The sequence below is a fragment of the Crassostrea angulata genome, chromosome 3 (genome assembly GCF_025612915.1).
Source record: "Crassostrea angulata isolate pt1a10 chromosome 3, ASM2561291v2, whole genome shotgun sequence".
In the NCBI taxonomy this organism is placed as follows: Eukaryota; Metazoa; Mollusca; class Bivalvia; order Ostreida; family Ostreidae; genus Magallana; species Magallana angulata.
In genome coordinates, this window is record NC_069113.1 from 30101179 (window position 1) to 30123597 (window position 22419).

General features: G+C 32.9%; 1 protein-coding gene across 1 annotated transcript; it reads right to left on the minus strand.

Moving 5' to 3' along the window:
- Nucleotides 1–1638: 1638 nt before the first annotated feature.
- LOC128175694 (uncharacterized) lies at nucleotides 1639–22419 on the minus strand. Its single transcript, XM_052841516.1, has 10 exons — nucleotides 22181–22419; nucleotides 15861–16036; nucleotides 12756–12900; nucleotides 11697–11803; nucleotides 10888–11029; nucleotides 8782–10466; nucleotides 8144–8249; nucleotides 6626–6886; nucleotides 6246–6326; nucleotides 1639–4403 (listed from the first exon to the last, which is right to left on the minus strand). Exons 1-10 carry the CDS (start codon nucleotides 22320–22322, stop codon nucleotides 4231–4233), a joined length of 3018 nt encoding a protein of 1005 aa, XP_052697476.1. The 5' UTR covers nucleotides 22323–22419; the 3' UTR covers nucleotides 1639–4230.

Genomic DNA, 22419 nt, shown 5'->3' on the forward strand with positions numbered 1-22419 from the left:
GTTTCTGAGAAGAAGATTTTTAAAGATTTACTCTATATATTCCTATGTAAAACTTCGACCCCCCATTGTGGCCCCACCCTACCCCCGGGGGTCATGAATTTCACAACTTTGAATCTACACTACCTGAGGATGCTTCCACACAAGTTTCAGCTTTCCTGGCTTTCTGGTTCTTGAGAAGAAGATTTTTGAAAATTTCTCGAAATTTTTCATTAATTTCTTATTATCTCCCCTTGAAAACGGGTGTGACCTTTAATGTTCACAACTTTGAATCCCCTTTGCCTAAGGATGATTTGTGCCAAGTTTGGTTGAAATTGGCCTAGTAGTTCTTGAGAAGATGTTGAAAATGTGAAAAGTTTACGGACAGACGGACGGACGGACGGACAGACGGACAGACGGACGACAGACAAAATGTGATCAGAATAGCTCACTTGAGCTTTCAGCTCAGGTGAGCTAAAAATGACAGTATTTGCAGGTTTTGATACGCATGAGCCTGTTTGAGTCAACATATTCCAAGTATTGAACATATTTATAGGTTAAAAATCAATGATATGTTAAATAAAGCTTGCTGCAAGCAAATATGGCAGGCCCCGGATGCTACGTCCCTGTAACTAAGCAGAGTGTAGTGAAATTAATATTATTGTAGGCATAAAGCTTGGATGATCACGTGTAAATAAAACAATACAGCGTGTCGATGTATCTATTTCGTAAATGTCCGACATCATATGCAATGTCATCCCGTGCACGCACGGGTCAAAGTCTAGTACCATATCTTATAACATTCGAGTTTTTGAGAATAATTCTAACAAAATTTCTTATGTAAAATGGACTCCAAAAGTGGCCCCGTCATACCCCCAAATATCCTAGGTTTGATAAACTTGAATTGAAACTATCTGAGGATGTTTTTATAACAGTTGCTTCAACTGTTATAAAAACATCCTCAGATAGTTTCAATTCAAGTTTATAGGAAATTTTTTTTTAGAATATTTGTAAACTTTTTTTTCTATACATGTTTATTTTTATGTAATAAATCGACTTCCTCCTCCATAATGGCTCTAGTCTACAATCAGGGATCATCATTTGAACAAACTATAATCTACACTACCCGAGGATATTTTTACAAAAGTTACTAACAGCTTTTCTAGGCATAATACCTTGTGCACAGTATTATCTTTATAGCAATGGCAGCAGAAATAAAAAAAACTAAATTTCACACAAAAATAGCTTTTATTGACATTTCTTACAGAAAGCAATGATAGAATTCCATTTTAAAAAACGATTGTAGGCTATAAAGCCTTAAAATCTTAAAGCAAAATTAGAGCGACCAAATTATTTTAAATATAAAATGTTAGCTTTACTTTAAAAAAAAATGCAGAATTTTGCTATTACCTAAGAAAATTAACAATTAAAATATTGTACAGATTTTTACAACTGTCTAAACAAATGCTGTTATTAAAGAAGTATATAATTGGCAGAAATAATCTCTATTTGTACCAATAAATTTGCTAAGTTGAATGATGAAAACCGTAACACCAACACACAATAGATACACGATGGCTGCCTATCTGCAACTGTTATTCAATCTAACTTAAAAGATCATCTCTTTAACAAAGTTTCGACAGATCCACTTTTTTTAAAAATACATTTCTCAATAACAACCATTTTGCTGAAGTTTTTAATTTGATGATTATGAAAAAAGACATGACATCTAGAAACGGAGAAATAAACAGCGCAAATTTGTATTTACAACAAGTTCTTATAATTCTTGTTGTTCATATATATTGACTGAATAAAAGGCACACCATACACAGCCATTAATACAGCAAATACAATGATCAGCTACGGAAACATGGATGTTGAATGTATGTATATACAAAGCTACACCTTTGTCTGGAATGTGTGATTTTATCCACATATCAGTGGGGGTTCTTATCAAACATATGGAATGTGATTACAAAACAATAGATTTAACAACATCAGGAATGATTTGTCCAACGTCAATCTTGCCTTAAAGTTAATCAACTTTTAATAAGCGGTAGTCTGATCGCTTGCTATACATGTATTACTTTATTCAAATTTTAATATATTTTTTGTTTAAATTAATTTTTTTTTCATTACCAAACCCAATCAGACTCTCAAAAGACAACACAATAAAAACTCAGTAACAAAATCTGCTTTTCTCCAGATAAAAATATATCGACTAATTTCCCTGATGAGTTAAAAAACATTTGAACTTCTTTACATGTATGAGCTTCGAACAAAATGAAAATTAATATGGACACAGTTGATACACATACATCATAGGTAAATATATTACACATCTACAAAAAACAATCAACATAACCTCTTACTCTCAATAAAATCTCTACAAATATTAGTGGACGGAAAAATATTCCTGTCTTCCTTATGAATGCATTTGCACAAAGCCATCTCTTTCTTATATCAACTTTGTGACATAATGCAGATTCTTTCATCTATCAATTACCCAAACAAAAGAAGAAAAAAAACTTTTAAAAACCCCATAAAAAACAAACACTTTCATGAAATAGAAATTAAATTGAACCCCCCCCCCCAATAATGACCCCACCCCATCCATGTAGGTTCAATTAAAACTGATATGTTTAATGCGCATCCAAGATGGGTTTACTATCATATTCTGATTAATGTGAAACTTGAAGCGTTTTACCTTAACACAATGTTAGACAAGTTATTCACAAATCCTCTTTTATTTGGAAATAAAATCAAATTTATCTATAGTGTGGTTAGAATAATAAATTGAATCAAAATTTTTTGACAAAAAAAATACCAAGGAAGTTGCCTAAAGCGGCATGCAGGGGCTATAATACAGCATTGTTGTAAAATTATGATGATTTATTCAAAATAAAACCATTTATTTACTTACATGGTTTGCAAATACAAGTAACATTAAGCAAATGATATGAAAAAATAACAACAACTTATGCCTACTTTTTAAAGAGGAGAATATAATTTAAGTATTCTCTTAATGTTTAATTAATTTAACCAGGGATACATATGTTATGCACAAGATCATCAAAAGTGCTTACTTGCATGATGTAACATGTACTTATTTATTATATGTAGCAACAATGCAGTTAATAAATAGAGGACCAGTACTAGCAATACACGCAGCGTCTTAAGACATCATAAAACTGTTTCCAGCTCTCTCTTTTTAAAAATACTCACAGATATGACTCTATCTATCAAAATGTTTTGTTTGTTTTAAAAATTACTTGATTACTTATAAAAACGCCCCGTTATACGAATATTCAGCATATTTACCTTATTTCATTGAATTTTAGAATGGTCGTTACCTCAACCCCAACAATAAGTGCATGGGATGCACTCTCAAAAATATTTTACAAAATGAAACCTCAGAAGTATCCAAATCTTTAACAATTAAAAATCATGGTTGCCAATGTACATAGAAAAGATTCTATGAAACATGGGCAAAAGAAAAAAAAATCATCCGACTTATTTGTTTTCATTAGCTTTTGCAAAATTAAAAGTAATTCATAAAACATATCTTTTTACAATATTAGTACAAAGTGTCTTGTTTTTGTCTCCCAATTTGGTCAACAACTCTTAAATTGCACAGTGAATGTTAGTAAAATGTTCACGTCAGTCATTTCTCAATAATTGCAAACATTCTGAAAACATTATGCAATGGATAAACCCAGCAATAATATCTAATCTGTGTATAATCATATACACCTATTAAAAAAGCCAAAAACTTGAATCCCAAACGTCTGACCCAGGGTATAAAGCAGGATCAGGGGACGAAACAACTTCCATTATACATGTCATAGAAAAAAAGAAAAGAAAAACCAATTCTTTACCAAAAAAAAAAAAAATATAGCTATACATGTACTGAAACATGTAAATGTAGATTACAAAAATGATCAGTTCCAAAGGAACCTTGTCAAAAATATTAATCAAACACTCATTTGTTGTCATGTCAATGTCAAAAATGCCTCGATCTTGAGGCCAAACAACATGTCATTCCATTGACAGCTTGTCAATACGTTACCTACTAAATACATGTCCAAAGTGTGGACAATCGTCGAGTTTGTGTATTTAAAGCTGTGAATAGAACAATATGTAAATTTGTAACAACAATTCAATAGGACTCTTTGAAGTCCATGCCAACATGTGACAGTCACATGCTTATACAAAATTATAACATCTTTTCACAAGACCTTCCCAGAGATAGTCTTAAGACATGGGGTTTTCCAGGTCGAGTTTGTCAAACAACTGGTGCATCTCTTGATTTTCCATGTTGGTCTTCATCTTACTCATCAGCTGCTTGTGCCACATAGAGCAATGGCGGCAGTCTGGCATGACTCTGAATAGTTCCTGGATGCGTTGAATGGGGTCTACTCCTTGTGCTAAAATAATGAAAAGGCAATGACAAGATTTCAAATACATGTACCAAGTACAATATTTCAAGTTAGTCTAATATCATGATCAGTTTCAAAATGAGTACATATGTGTAAATGTATGTACCTGCCGTTATTTAACATAACATATTTGAAGAAACCTAAGATCATCTGTAAATAAGCTAGTATTCTAAGGTTTGTGTGCGTGTGTGTGTTTATATTGTCAGCATTATTGTGAGAATTATTATTAATAGCCAGAATTTGATTTTCCAGCAGTGTTTGGATTGTGACATAATAGAACTCATTATCGTTTATCAGACAACATGGCTGACTGCTTTGGTAAAGTCTCTCTACGTTTGAGAAATAACCTATTTACTTATACTAGTATGTATCTAAACAATAGCTACTCCTTCACTGTCATTGAAATGCCAATAAAATACTGGTAGTTGCTGTCTTGATCGACCAAAATTTGCTTGCCTGCGTTTTGTCCATGCAAGTAGACAAGTGTTTACCCTCAAAGGCCTAACATTTAATAGAATGAAGCCATCTTGTACAGCCTAGACTTGCAATCAGTTTGTCTGCTACATTCTCATAGATAGAGATTATTTTGACAATTTTTTTTTTAGCATCTTTACTACCCATACATTAAATTGTTACACAAGAATCTGATCTGACCTGATAGCTAGGCCAGGGCTGGGTCATTTTATATTGACCATTTTGATACCCATGTAAATTTTTACCAACCATTCGAAACTTTTGATATTTTTTGCTAGCTTTAATCCCTAGGTTTAAACATGTTCAGTGAGAAAGCAAATGTAGAAAAAAGCTTCAGTGAGGAAATGGTAATATGGAATGACTAGACTTGTCAGTGTCTGCAATTAATACTTCTGAGTAACCCCACCCTTGTAGCAAAGGATTCAACATTAATTTGCATTAATTTTTTTTTGGCTTACAAAACTTCAACAGAACTTTCACTTTCTCTCCTCCCATTATTTTTTTTAACATCCAAAGAAGACATTACATCAGTTTAAATTTGTTATTTCTTAAAGGTTATTTTTCAACATATTCCATCCCTTCAGAATTTTCATTACATGCATATGAAAAAATTCCGAGTGTCAACATAAGATATATTCAAAAGGTTAATTCTAAAATTTTATCGGATTAGAGCTTATATCAATGATATCAGAAAACTAAAATATGAAGATACCTGTTAACATTCAGTTGGTTTGTGCTTTACAAGAGTTGAAAATTGAATAGAATGAGATGCATTCTATTTTATCACCTGTCCTTTAATATGATAAACAATTTATTGCATGATTATGAGGGAGATATGGAGATTTATCCCTCCAGAAAAATCATATTTCCCTCGCGCAATATGATTTTTCCTGGGGGAATAACTCTTCATATCTCCCTCACAATTATGGAATAAGTGTATATTACCGAATATCTGGTAAATTTCGCGATAATGAATTTTCGGTTTTTTCCTGAACTCTTTTAAACCTCAAATAATTGAATACAGAATGCAGAAATTATACCCTATATTGTTTTTATAAGAATTTTTTAAATCGCAATTTAGCAAATTTTGTGACACACGAAATAAACCGGATATACGGTATTCATACATTGATCACTATTATTGCCAGGTACATCAGTAAGATGTATGTCTTGTGCAAATAAGGAATGAATGTTTTACTGTCCAGTAATGTAGATTTCAGCTTTGTCAGTTTTATAGAGCTAGGAATCACAATCTGTTTTCTTAAGAAATAAAGGAGAAAATACTTGGTAGGTGTAAATATAATACATGTTGTATAAACCGCATTGCCTGCTATCAGTCTAGAATTTTTTACTTACCTATCAGCTGTGCTTGGAAGATGTGAATCATCTTTTGTCTGAGTGATTCCAAAGTGGCAGGATCTCTCAAGTTTGTAATATCTAATGTAAAAATAAATTATTACAACACGTTAAAATTTTATTTGAATTTCTGTGCCAAGAAATCTTACCTGTATGCATGTTTACTGGTTCAAAGTAAGAATAGTAAAAATTGATAGCTTTTGATATTATCCCCTAAGAAATTGAGATGGTTAATGTATGATTTTCTTATCTTAAAATAACTATAAAATAATAAAGTAAAACTTAATGTAAAAAATGTCATCAAAATATCTAACGTAGATATAATTAGACTTCATTTTGTTAATTATTTGTTAATTGGAGTGAGACAATAGATAACTCACCAGTGCTTAGGAAAGTTATGACTGAAAGGAAAGTTTCCTCCATCGGTGTCAAATTGAGTCGGTTCAGATGTTCCCCGCACTGGAGCAGGCGAAGCTTGAAGAAGTACATGGGGTTGTTCGGGGACAAGGTCCAGTTCCAGAAATACTGAAATCTCTTCTGCTCTTTGTCATAGTAATTGTTGGCAGACAAAATGATGGCGATATGAAAGCTGTTCATGACACACAGCTCGGCTGCATCCTCACTGTTGATACTGTCAAAGCCTGAAGGATATACATGTACATATAAATTGTCTGACACTTAAGGTGAACCCTTTGGGAAAGATACACTATTAAGTAAGACATGGATTGTTAGGAAGTTTGTAATGGCATATCATTTATTTAACTAACTAATTTCTTCATTTTTTTATCTATCACATGAGGTTTTATTTAATACTGTGTTTTAAAGAATATATATTTACATCTAGTATTTTTTTAATCTATGATAACTGATACAGTAATTTATTCTTTATCACAGAATCTCATATAAGTATCTAAGCTTTATTCTTGAGTCTTAACCATAGGCTCCAGCTAGAGGCTAAAAAATCTAAAATATTGTTAGGACCTCTCCCTTCCTTCCCTGAAATCTTGCAATAAAGACTATTCAAAGTCTATAATTTTGGTGCATAACTTCAAGATCTTCCTGAATATATGTACAATTCCAATTCATGCAACATTTGCTTGACATATTGAGGAGAAAGCATGACCTAATACTGAAAAGGTGCAAAACTCTAATGATAGTAAATAACTTCCCTGAAATTTGTTCAATGTCAATATTGCTTTAGACATTTTTATTAATGGATTAGCTTGACAATAGCTATGCTATCTCAAAAATTGCACAGTGTTAATTACACGCAGTTACAGAAGAACTAAAGATGCTTAAGTATACCTGTCTTCTCCACTCATCCCCCACCCCATGGCCAGACAAAAATCCTTCCTTCAGGAAAATTGGTATACTGCCTTAATTATTTCCTCTCTAAATTTGCATTCAAAATATCAAAAGAGCCGAATTCAGGCCTTGTTTATCTTTTTACATTTGGCTCAAACCTAGAGTCAGCATACCTAACCTTGGGGTCAAGAAATTTACAATTTAAGAAGACCGTTTAATGGCCTTCCTAAATATGCACTCAGTTTCTATTTAACTTAACCAGATATCAACGTCTTGAAAGTTGTAATGAAAATGCATTAAAATATACAACTTTTTTAATGTTATACAGTTAAACCACTGACTGATACTGTAACCAGTTTTCATTGTTCTGTCCAAGTCAAGGATTAACCTTTTAGAAATCGCCATCCCTATACTTAAAACCGTATATTCAGCCCTAAAGTCTCTGATCTCAGAAGCATACATTTACTCCCCAAATTCATGACATAAAAAAATCACATGAGGGGAAATACAAGTTTAGTTACTGACAGAAATACATGGATGCTTGGATGGCGGTAGTTTATCTAGCCATCATTGGTAATGTCTGAATGCATTACCTGGAATAGTTTTCACAAAATTCATGAAGCCTGTGATATTTCTGATCACCCGCCGCTGTACATGATTCCAGTGACTTTCTTCCTTCCCAAAAGCAGGCCACTGACCCTTAAAATACAAGGTTACAAAAATTTGTATACAGCAGAATTAATTAATTCTGGTTTAACGTGGTATTTGATTGGATAGAAAAAATAAGTTAAATTTGTATAACCTGGTTTGCACGTCACAAGACACGTCACAATGCACCAACGTCAAAACCATACTAATCCGCTTGACGTTACGTTTGAATTTTGAACAGATTAATATCATTTTTAAAAGTAAAACGGCTCAATTTGTACTGCAAATTACAGAAAAATTAAATTATAAGGAATGAACTCAATACCTATCCAAGTTATACTCGTATAACCTGGGTTGGAGCAATTTACGCTTTTTTATAATCCGCTTTGCGGATTATATAGCGTAAATTGCCCCAACCCAGGTTATACGAGTATAACTTGGGTAGACATTGAATTCATTTCTTAAATATTTGTGAGGTTTGTTTACATTACCCTTGTCTTTTACATGGTTGTTTTCTTTCAATGTATGCCAAGAAAAGGGGTCATTTATTATTATACCGACCATTGACAGTCATAATACCTACCTTGAGCACTTCTTGCAAATTCTTTTTGCCCTCATCACAAGATGTGACAAATTTAGAGTAGCCAGCCATGATATGATTGGTAAAGGCCATCATTTCTTCTGTGAGTGGACCCTGTGTCATCAGTCTTTGTGGCTCATTCCAGTACCTCTGAGATTTCATCATGCTGTAGTTCTCACACTGAAAATCTTTATCATTGCCAGTGAAAAAGCTGCCACCTCCCATACTCTCATAGTGCATGCCAACTGTGTCATGGGATTTCCGCTTCTGACCACAGCTATTTGTGAAGTAAGCATCGCTCGAGTCATCGCTACTGTCATGATGGCTATGAGGAGAAGATTCAGGGCTGGAGTAGTACTCGGGACCATTCCCTCTATGGAGCTGTAGAGTTTTTATTATTAGATTTCTGTCAAATTCAGCTCTAGAAACAAACCCATCACTGTTTGAATCCTCTTGGAAATTCTGAATGTTATCATCACAGTTCATAAACATCTGATTGATTTTCATCTGACCTTTCATGTCCAAATAAGGCATAACTTTTTCTCCCATCATAGCCCCTGAGGGTGAACCTTGTCCAGCATATGCATTCTGTGGGTAAGGTGTCAGAGGGGTGTAAGCATTGTTGGATGGGGATGGAGGATAATTTGGACTGGCTGCCTGGGGTGAGTTAGCATGGTACTGATTTGAATCTAAAGGAGAGTTCTGATATTGACAGGGAGAATAGGGCGATGGCTGTTGCTGATACTGGGGAGATGGAGGCATGCACTGTGGAGAATGGGGACCATAGGAATGCTCTGGGGACTGCTGGCTGTAATGATTTGGAGATCCATTACCATACTGATAGGTAGGGCTTGGGTAGTTGATTCTGTTAGAACAAACAGAGTGCCCAGGGGACGTGTCAACATTCAGAGGGCTGTAACTATCGCTTTGAAGCATCTGATTGTTGAAGGCATTAATCTGTTGCTTAAACTGCTTTGATGATGGGACAGGAAAATTGGGCACAGATGAATGGGTATCAATCATGCATGACTGCTGCTGTTGCATTGGTGCATTAGGTGTAAAGCTTTGTTCCGATGACTGGACAGCAATGTTCTGGATGGAATTCTTTTTGGGTTCCAGTGGAGTCTGGTCTTGAGAAAGGTAAGCCAAAATGTCATCCATGTCATCTTCCTCATACACTACATTAGTGTTTTGAACAGCTTGACTTTGTACTGGCATAGAGTTGCTGACAGACATCACTGTCTGAGCTGTTGTAGCACTGGATACCATTTGCTGCTGAGCAACAGATTGTGCAATTTCTTGGTGCCAATTGATGTGTGAATTCCTCTGGTTCTGGGGCCAGTCCATATTGTGAGAGGCTGACGATGACCAGCTCTGTGTGTAAGGGACAGCATAAGATTGGGTAGTGTCAGCATAAGAAGGCTTCGCCAAGTTTCCATCTGCGGCGGGGCTGTTGAGAGATGGTGGAGACATTCTTGTGAGATCGCAGTTGGATGGTTCAGCCTTGACCTTTGACAGGTCAAACAAGTTGTCATTGACCTGGTGTCGGGAGGGAGAGGATCCTGGTGAAAAGTTGATGGGGGGTGAGGGAACGGGTGAAATGGAGGGAGATTCTGAAGCATCTGCAGCATTTGCAGAATTGTTTGATTCTGTTGTTTCGGCTTTCTTGGGACGACCCATCTTTATGGCTGAAACAGAGTTAGATAAAGCTGCGTAAGAAATCATGAAATAAATTTTTTTGCTTTTTTAAGTTACAATCAAGCATTAAAAAAATTCATAAATGAAAATGTGTGTTAATCTTTATTGATAAGATCATAATTTTTTTGCTTTATGTAATTTTTTTGTTTGGAAGAGCAGGAGGATTAGATAACTTGCATGGATACACACTTATTTTCTCAAATGGTGTTAAACAGAGCACAAAAAAAGGAAAAACAACACATTCACTATTTAGACTTAATGAATAATCCCACTTAGGTACTCCATTAATAACAATACATTGTACACAGGGTCACAAGGGAAGAAATTTTTTCTCAAAATAATTTGTGTATGTTAACCTTATTTCACAATGAAAAATAGAGGTAAATTAAAAAAAAAAAAACTCTGTCTCACCCTCTCGGGACATTCCAACACTGATGCATTTTTGGTAACGACAGTATCGGCAATTATTTCGGTTCCGTGGGTTGATTGTGCACTTTTTCTCACTTTTGCAAAGGTAACTTTGATTTTCAACTAATCCCCGACGGAAAAATTTCTGCAATTTTAGAACAAATATTCAAAATTATAAGGTAGTTTCTGAGATCTGGATAGTTGTCACAATATATTCCCACATATTCAATGAAAGTTTAAAACTATCTCATGATCTTACATGAGTATGTATGCAATATGCACTGAACATTAACTAGCTTAGACAATTTTTTTCCACTAAAAGCTAGAAATACCGTTTTTTATTTTATAAAGAACACTACTAGTTATAATTTTTTTTTACTTCACATATTGTAGAAGCAGAATTGAGAAATATTTGTTGAGGATTTAAATTCGTTATTTTCATAGGCAGTATTAATCAACGAAATTATATCCATGACGAATTTTTAACCCAAGTATCAACAAATACAAAGAGATTGCGATATGACGAAATAAATGCCAACCGAATTTTATTTGGTTAAAAAACAACAAAATTTTACCCAACAAAAATATGTGCTTAGAACTACAGTATATCTATATTCCATACAATCATGTATTTATATGACCACCAGTAGCAAATTCCTTGAATGATTAAAAAAAAAAGTGAAAGGAATTCATAATTCACTTCAAACTTCATTTTTTTGTTTGTCAAACAACATAACTTCTTTGAACTTGCATGTGCAGTCATAAAATACAAGCTATGTTAGGTTATTCAAACATTTTTTTGAGTTGCGTACCTTGCACCCTTCACATGTGTTCACTCCAAAATGGATACCATTAGCAATATCCCCACAAACTTTACACAAAACTTGGCCATCTGCTGGCTGGACTGTTTCAGGTTTCTCTATAAAAAGCCAGTGTTTTCATATGAATCAATAGCATTAATATATAACATAAAAGGAATTAAAAAGATTACTTTATCATTAATAATTACAGCGTGCCCGGCCCTTGGTGGACATAACCACACCTAAACTAGCGAGAGCGAGATTAACATAAGCCTTTTGGCTTGTTTCTCAGTCTTCTGTGTACTGTTATTATAATATGTATGATGAAATTCACTTAATAAATATTGTTTGCTTAAACTAAACTAGCTGTTATATAGACAATCGTGTTGAGTATCCTATATGTCATCCATATTGTGCCCTAGAAATTTCATATTTCTAAATTTTAGTTGCAAAAAGTAAAATCAAACTGGAAAAGACTATATACATTGGAAATGTATAGTGGTATGTTGTTGTTTTTTTAACAATGATTTCTCCTAAAGGCTAAACCTATGTGTGCAGGTGATATGTTAAACACAGAATTAACTTTGGATAGCCTAAGTTCTACAACTTTGCTGCCACTTGTAGTTCAATGAGAACTTGTAGGTTTTTTCAACATATGAATGAGTGTTGTTTGATATGAGCATTTTTTCTATAAATTCAACATAGTAGCATTTATTTTACAAATTTAACATAGCCATCTAGGAACGATTTTAAAAAAATTTCCTTTGCTTATATATTTATTTGACATACAGATGCATATGAGTTTTTTTAGTTTTTTTTTTTACTTTTTAAGGCTTATAAGTTTTAAGAAGTGGTATTTCATATAATAAAACTATTTGTTTTTTGAAGAAAGAAATGACAGCTAGATTTCATTGTGTAAGTTTTGTTTGATTATGGGTGTATTAATAAAGAGGGAAATCATTTTTCAATACATTAATAAGCAAGGATGCCAAAATTTACAAAGGGAAATATACTTAGGTAAAACTGTATACTGTTAAGACATTGCCTCAGAGTGAATACAGATAAACTAACCTTTCCTGCACATGCCTGCCATAAGACAGCGTTGGTAGCGACAATACTGACAGCGGATGCGTCCTTGCTTCGCAATGTCACAGTTCCCATTACATTGACAAGTAAAGGTGGGCTCGCCATCTTTTGTGCATCTGATATAAAAGCTCTAAAAGAAAAGTAAATTCTTTATTGTATTTTTAAACTGTCAAATTTTTCCAGTGAAGAAGTGAAGATCTGAGGGAAATTTAAGTTTTCCGGGGTGGTTGTAGTGATTTCCTAGGCATATTTTTAGTAATTTTACACAGTAAATTTATATAAAGAACTATATATGACATAAGTCAAATTTGGCCCCTATAATTCACCATTTTTTAAAGTGTTTCAGGTACATAAACTTGTTGTGTTATTTTTTAAGAGAGTTGACATAAAACATGTTTTTCACCTATTTATTTGATTAATCTGCACTCATTGGCAGTATATGGTGTCAGAGGTGACGCTATATTTATAACCTAATCAAAATCAGTCAGAAATTGACATTTTTCTTTTCATTTTTCAAATGGGAAATACAGATAGACTCTTTGAACAAGAACGAACTTTTCGTCAATTATTAGTACTGGAAAGATACATCTTTGGTGAAAATATTTTGTTTTTTCAAGCAGTCGCTCAATGTGTTTTTAAAGAAAAACTGCTTGAAAACAAGCCGTTTTTTGGCTAAAAACGCAAAAAATGGTAACCTTTATGATGTCATATTTTTAAATAAAGTGGGCATGCACTTAAATCAAAATGAAACTTATGAAATAACTTCAAATGTATATCTGTACAAATAAAACAAAGAATTACAGTAAAGTGACTATGTTCCGTTAAGGGGGTCGTTTTAGGCTCAAATCTTATAATTATAGTCCTTTGAATATTTTTCTTTAGGGGCAGGGACCTCTTTAGATCCTAGCCTGTTTATTCACGTGATAAACTGATATTGTTTAATTATAGGAATTTAATTTTCCAAAGCTTGAAATTTTAGTTTTAACTTGAAAGATTTCAAATCTTTCTTTGTTCTGCAGTTGCATTTTAATACCTGAAAAATACTGCAGAAAATACACAGTTATGTCACTATAGTACAGTGGTTCATTGGTCATTTTGACATCTCACCTGGTATCTTGAGAAGAAATATCTAAACAGCTGATTATTTATATAGATTTAAAAAGGTTAAAAGCTTAAAACCCACTAAAAGCTACCGTTAAATCAAAGATTGTGTGAGGACTTTGTAATACTTGTACATGGACAATATAACGCAAACACTGATGAGGGGTAACAGTTATCCTTAACTTAGAAAAATGGACTGGAGTCTTGGCTTTTTCGTGACACAGCAGTTAGCAATTCAGCCTTTATAAAAAATTTGTAATACATGTACTTGTATGCATAATGTTTTCATGATTTACCTGCATGATCATTAATGTGTCATTTCTTATTTTGTATTTATTGATTCAATGTTTTTAATAGTTTTGTACACAACAGTAAAAAAAAAAATTGATTAAAAATTTCACTACAAGTCAAGTTTCAACAAGTTGGTTTTAAATGAAAACATGGGGGATTTAATAAGTTTGAAGGATAAACACCAATGATAGTGTCTTTAAAAGCCAAGAAATCGGTCAAATTAAATGCGAAAAAAGCAGGTTACGGCATGCCGTGGAGCTTTTTATCAGACAGCCATGGCGTCCCTAGTGTTAATGTGAGTTTTTGTTCAGGCCTATGGATATATTGATGTTTTTCACCTGACACTTGGTGTTGCAATCTATAGTTACCACACTCTTAATGTGCACAACCTAACACCATAATTGTCTCAATAGCTATTACCAGTCAACATAGCAGATCCAAATGGGGGGAAAAAAAAAAACTTTGTTAAAAAAAAATACTCCGTTTCATTGATTATTGAAAAGTTATGTTTTGAAGTTTATTAGTTGTTGAGGCTGAGTTAATGGCAGATTGAGTACATTTACTAGACTTCTGAGGGGCACTTACTCTAAGTATATCAGATGTCATTTGAAAGCATATTATATACCAGGTAGATGCAAGACCTTTTGATATTATACTATAATATAGATACAGGTTTTCATATGACTGGTCTGACGAGCTGCAGATCTGACGCTATTCGAGAACATTTAATTCCAAATCACTGGTTCAATAACTGATGACACTTCCCACATATAAACTTATTTTTAAATCGTTCCCTGGTGTTAAATGACCTGAAATCCCCTGAATTTCATAACACTGATACTCTTTATAGTTTGGGATAGTAACAAACTATATAAAAATTTCTTTTAGTATGTGTATCAACAAGTCTACAAATAGACAATTACTGTTAGCATACCCATGCCACAACTGTTTCATTTGGGATCACACAAATTTAAAAAAAAAGTGCAACACCTTTTTTATAATAAACATTTGGTATATTTTCAAAGAACATTATTTGGCCAAAATGCAGTTTATTATGCGATTTCTTTTGAAATCAATGAATACCCACCAATAGCTATTCAAAATGGAAGAATTGACATATATTAAAAGGTCTGAATGATTAATGACTGGAAAACAGCCAAGCACCCCCTGCTTTGAATTATAAGATGCATGATCAGAAAATTAAAAAGTCTTAACAAATCCGAACATCAGAAATGAATTAAAGCAGAAACACCCCATTTAATCTTTATGCAAAGAAATAAAAGATATATTTTTGTCAAACCATTTAACTGTGGGGATTTTAATATGAAAATGTATATATGCATTTGAATCCACAATGATAAATAAATTTAATCTAAAAAGAATTTTTCAAAGTGTACGATGAAGTTCAATGACTCTTGCACAAAACAGTAAATAAATGTGGAACAATTCTACTGCTGTCATATATGTTTACATAAGGGGAAAATTTACACATTTTCTTGTCCCTAACATGTTGAAAACTACAAGCACACAAAAATGAATATACCTCAGAAAAACTGATCCATGATTAAATATTGCAAGAGTAAAATCAACACCTGATTAAAATTTCTGCAGTGAAACATAGAAACCGAGAAATCTGAACAATCAAACGCACACATTTGTCACAGTGTTCATCTAGAACGCAGCAGGGTGAACAAGTACCTTGCAGGGCAGACAGACGAGAGCCCCAAAGTAGTAGCCACTGGCCCGTTCACCGCAAACTACGCAGATCTTCAAATCCTTGTCCTCCTCAGGGGTACAGTCGTCGGCTCTTTCTAGTTTTATATCAGTGGGGAAAGCCACATCGTCATCTAATCTAGAGGGTAAACCGTACGGTCCTGCAAATAAAGAGGAAAATGTAAAAATAAGACATTGTATAAAGCTCCATTTAATTTAAAAAATCTGCACTAATAATATATATGAGCAATAAATTCAATAAAAAGTAAAAAAAATAATTCAATATCACTGATTACAACATATGTGCAATTACTGATTGTTATATTAATCCAACGATATATAAATAACATGATCACTGTCGACATTTGCGACAGGAAGTTTAAAGTGTTATATTTACATTCTACTGTGTTTTCCCATTAAATTCTGTGATCTTCAAATGCCTCTAAATGCAACAAGTAGTCAAAGGTCAAATTGACGAGTTTTATTATGACGTCACAAACGCTGAACGCTGCAAACTGCAACGTCACAAGCGAAAATCAAAGTTCACGCGTGTGGCTGTTACTGTGGCTCTTCCATTAATATTAACTTACCCTTAGAATAAGATAGGAATTTTAAGGCATGAATCACATTTGGAGACAAGGCAAGAAGTTGAAAAAATGTAAATATAAGCATTAAATCATGATTTTTTGAAGTATACACTCTCATAACTGCCGCGGTGTGTGCATACAAATTTTCATAACGCGCTAACGCGCGTTACTCAATTTGTATGCACACACAGCGGCAGTTATGAGAGTGTATACTTCAAAAAATCATGATTCAACGCTATATTGAATTGTTGTTGTCTTAGGTTCTCCGATCCTCAGCCTCAAAGTATTTTTTTCACGTAAAAATGTTATTTGTCCATCAAATTTTATAAATGAAATGAGACAAAATGATTTTTTAGGATGTTATCCATGCATTTTACAAAGTTATTGCAAATTTGCCCACGATGGATGTAATGTATTAAATATACAAGTTGACTTAAAAAATAAAAAAATATTGTACTAGTGCATCAGTGGCTTAAATTGAACCCCTTTGCCTTCATGTATTTTTAGTAGATCTCAGTGGATCCACTAAGCCAATTAGCATGTTGTTGAGTAACTGATCTTAATACTCAACACTAGAAGAAGACTAATTAAATTTGTCAGTATAAATGGCAGATTTATGGTATCAATAAAACAAATCTCCATAATTAAGAGTTAAAGAATATGGTTGAAGATCGCAGATTGTTAATTTCTTTCAGAATTATCCTCTGCCAACTTTGACCATTACTTTTAAGATTGATGATTTTACATACTTATATTTCCTTCCAATTTGCTCCCAAACATTTGTAAATTTAGCCATGTAATTACTCCCCTCTGCAAGTTGTGGAAAGAAATGATAACATACAGTAAAACTTAATTGGTTATAGGAAAATCCTAGAGACCAGTAGGCAATTGATACTTCATTTCTTAGTGGACATGCATGTACTTAGTCCAGAGCATCAGTGAATGAGAAATATTAACACTTGATTAAGGTGGCTCACTAACATCTTGAAATGTTTTCTCAAAACAGCAGAAAATTACTTGATTATGATAGATATCATAATGGATAAGAAGTATTTAAGTCAAATAGACAAAAAATGTGCAACTTTGGATCAAAAATTATATTTTCAAAAATTTAATTCCGTAAACATGATCGAACAAAAGCTCCAGGTGGATTCGAACTCATGATCTGCGGTTCAGAGGCCCGATACTTTAACCACTGAGCTACGATGATATACAACCGAATTGAATGATAAAATCAGTTAAACAAAATATTAAAATCGCCATCTTGTGACGTAGTGTCTTAAAAATCATAAGTATGGGCGTAGTAAGGTACCTTAAACAAGAGCTATGCCAAACAGAGAACCCCGTGTTGTGAATCGAGTTAACTCATTTCTGTTATGTTCTATATAGCTATTGTTATCTTCTCAAATAATAATTTCATTTTACGTATTTGTAATAACTGGTTTCTTCAGAAAGAATTGATAGATAACTTTGAATATTAAAAGGGTTTGACCAATTACAATGCTTAAGAAGTACAGTTGAACTTCGATATTTCCAACACTGATATCTCAAATACAATGGATATGTCGAAGTGATTTGTAAGTCCCAACTACTTACTTTTTAAGTATTTTACTCTCGATATTCCATATACTCAGATATCTCAGAGTTTTTATAAAGTCCCATCTAGTTCAAGATAACGAAGTTTGACTGTATGGGAATTCTAAACAGTCTTGGTACTAATTAAGATTTTCTTACCCACAACTTTTTGTACACTACGACACACACAATTAAATTCACAGTGTTAGCAATATGCCATATAATTGATTTGCAAAAAAATCTATGGGTGATTGGTGAGGAACTTCACAGTTTCAAAATATTTCTAAAAAGGGTTTATCTGTATGGAAAAGTAGAGAATGTTCAAGTTACATGTATATTACAGCTGTTTAATGATCTTCCTGTCAGATATAAAGGCAACAACCAGTGAGTATATCCAATATATAATCTATAATGTGCCCTAAATATTTTGAAATAATGCATTAATTTCTACAGAAAGTAGTTTTTTTAAGTTGCAACAAATATAATTAAACTGAAAAAGGATAATCAAGAAAGCAGGGGTTTGGTATTTTTTTTTGAATTTCTAGCTCCTAATTAACCTTTATATGCATGAATGTCGTTAAACAAAGAATTAAACAAAGCGCAGTCTTAGGACAGAATCATAAAGAAATAAGAAATAGTTTTTTCAGAATAAATGCATTTACAATATATTTATATATTTATATTACAATATATAATATTCCATATTAATTGAATTAAGTCCAGCTCTGGGAACCTCTAGCTCAGATACTCAAGGTTAGGAATTCGGTAATTCTATAAGAGATACACAGTATACAGGGAAATATTCGTCCCCATTTTATTTTCGCCCCTTTTGCCCTCATTGTCAGCCGGCCAATTTAAGTCTGGCCGAATTCATGTGTCTCATTATCACTCTTTAAATACAACTTTGTCTGGGCCAGGGCGAATTCAAGATGGAACCATTTGCAAGTGAGGAAGGGTAAAAATAACACAGCTAGGGCAAAAATAATCCTGCGTGTAGTACGTAACATTACTGAAATGTTTGAATGTACCAAATAAATGATGATTGTAAACAGAACCCAATATACAGTCAAACTTCATTATCTTGAACTAGATGGGACTGTTTAAAAACTTTGAGATATCCGAGTATTCATGATATCAAGGGTAAAATACTTAAAAAATAAGGGATTAGGACTTGCAAATCCTTCAAAATATACATTGTGTTCGAGATATCAGTGTTCAAGATATCGAACATTCCAGGGAATCAATTGATCTAAAACGCAACCATCACAGTTTTCACTGCTTGGTATTTATATCCTTAGATCATGTTCAGACTTTCATTTCTTCAAATTTTGGAATTCCCAGTGAGCCATTAGTTTGTTGATAAGGACCCATTAACAACCAAGATACACTACAACTGTTACTCCGTCCTTAAAATAGGAACTTAATCCAATGACAACATAGAACATGAGTCGATCTGTCTGCCTCCATAATCAACCTCTGTGGTATTGGTACCGACATGTGAATATTACACTTAAACATTGATATTCTATACCAAATTCACTTCACCCAAACCCTGTTATTTGATCAAACTGGGAAAATCTTATCACTGAAACTAATCAATAAAAACTCAAAACTATTGATACTTTATTCATGGGGTGTGTGAAAGACTTTTAAAGTAAAGTTAAGATTTTGCAATATTTCAACGCAGTCAATTGAGGCAATTGTTAAAAAATATGCAATGTTTTGGTTGACTGACCAGGGATTTGACAGTTATTCAATAAACAGTATAAAAATATCAGTGTTAAAAAAAATCAAATTGAATGTAAAGAATTTTGAAAAAAGGTTTACAGATGAGGTGTAGGTTTTTTTCTCCTGTTTCAATATATGACATCTGTAACCATTTTTTTTGTAACCAGGTTTTTGGGCAGAAAAACCAGCCAGCTTCCCTCACTGATATGAGTTCTCCTGCAGAAGTCTTCAGACAATTGATAAGTTTAAGTATATATATTGACTTCTTTTTTGACACTGGGCTGTTACATTACTGTGAAACTTATTTCAACAATACAAGAAATGGAAAATATTGATTAGCGGCACTCTGAACTTCTTTTGTATATTTTGTTTGGTTTCTTAAATTCTAAAAATCCTATTGAACTATATTTTTAGAAATGACTATTTGTGTATATACAATGTACACTTTAAAAATTTTGATAACTCAAAATAATCAATTGATATTCAGGGACTTCTTATATTGATGACTCGGTGTTCAGAGAGAGAGAAAAAAAATAAGAGAGAATAGCTTTACTATCAAAATAGAACAACTACTGTAGATTCCTTATTTTAAGCAAGTCCTAAATCTACGATTCAACCGTTCTGCATCAAACCACAAGTCATTAGAATATAAAATCACGAACACCAAAAATTTATCTAATTAGTTTTATTTAGCTTAACTCTGTCTGAAATATATTGAATAGCATTTCATATATCTTTGTAATTTCCAAAATATTGACATAAGATTATTGAATGTGCATATATATATATATATATAAATTTAGATTTCCATTATTTTTTATGGAATATTTGCTTCTTTTCCAACTAGAAGATTTACAATATTACTAAATATACTATGGAAACTGACAGAGTTTGTCAGCCTGAGCTCCCCATAAACCGTGAACTGAACAAAATTTCAAGAAACTTAGTAGTCTGATAATATATAAACAATGTACATTTAATGGTTTCAGAAGAGTTAAGCTGATAAAAAAAAAAGAAAAGAAAAGAAAGAAGATAGACTGATTTTTTTATGCTTGGGATATAAAAAATCAACCAATAAAAGACATATTATAATGTACACAGCTTTTTTTGAAACATTTCTTAAAACACAATACTGAAATAGAAGTTGATAGATGACAGTTTACATGTACCCATAAAACACAAAATTTACCAATCATATATTTGAGTAAAAATAAAATGAAATGTATTAACATGCATTTTCATATAATATTGCACTTCTTGAAAAATTGGATTTCGTTTCGGAAATGACAGCTTACTGTTAAAACTGTGAAAAATGATTAAAACAAAATCAATCTGAAGAATACGTCATACAATTAGATTTACAATATAATCAGTGTTCCATGTAGAAGTCATAAAAAATATATATATATATCTCTACTCCGTTTCCTTTTTTTTGGAGAGTATCATTTATGTAACACCGAGTTCTGGGTTAATTCAGTGAGTAGGTGGGGTGAATAAAGCTGTAGCTATTTAGGTCCCTAACAGCAGGAAACTTGCTCTTTGATGTCAAATCAATAGAAAGGTTTCATCAGGGCATGCTATGTAAAATGTATGTCGTCATTAATGGATATCTGCACATTAGTTTGAAGTAGGAAAAAAAAATATTATATGACTTTCAGCCATTCCTAAATCTACAATATAAAACCGACATTTCTAGTGATAGCATATATTGTTTATAAGACTGCTAAATTGAGCATTCGATCAAGAGAATAATTACGTATCAAAGTGTTCAACATTGACATCATCGAAGACTTTTGGTGTCAGATCTAGAGAATTATAACACAATTGATCCATTCCTGGGCAGACCATTTACTTAAATTACCTGGGTACATGTAAGTTAGTATAAACTCAATGTATGAGTCAACCATCTCAGTTACAGCAAACGAGTGAGTATGGGGACATAAAAGCAACCTATAAATGTGCTACTAATAGGTGGATTTATGAGGAAAACTTATTAATGATAATAACAACAGATATACGTATTTAATTAGTTTAAAAAAAATATTTTTCATTTAAACTTTTCATAACATTTTTTTGTATATCTATGTTGATTGACCAACAACTTGAAAATAACACACTAATAAACACTTTCTATATTCTGTCATCAGTACAAACAGGTTCTTTCACAAAGAGTTTGAAAAAAAACCCCAAAACTAGTTTCATAACATATTTAAAAATCTTGTTTATCATTTACGGTATTATGAAGAATAAACAACAACACACACAATTGATACCCGAATTACCGGGTAGTTTGATTTTCTACTGCTACCCATTTTTCAAATTTAATACACATTTTTGTAGAATTGTTCACCCAACCCTTCCATTGAATATCGATTGATTATCCACTAAGTAAACACAAACCAAACATGGAAATACCTGAGAAGTAGGAGCAGGAGAAGGAACTGCGTTTCCTGGGGATGTAGTATGGAGCGAAATAATGAGAGTGAAGAGAGGCAAGGCCACCGTGATGGTAGCCTCCTGTCCAAATTGGTTGCGGTACTATACAGTCCATTGTCATGATTGCAAGTTGTCCAGCCAGCTAAAATAACTAATGTTTCATGGCCGTCGTCCCGCGTTTAACTCTTTCAACTACAACGTCAATATTAAATGGCTTT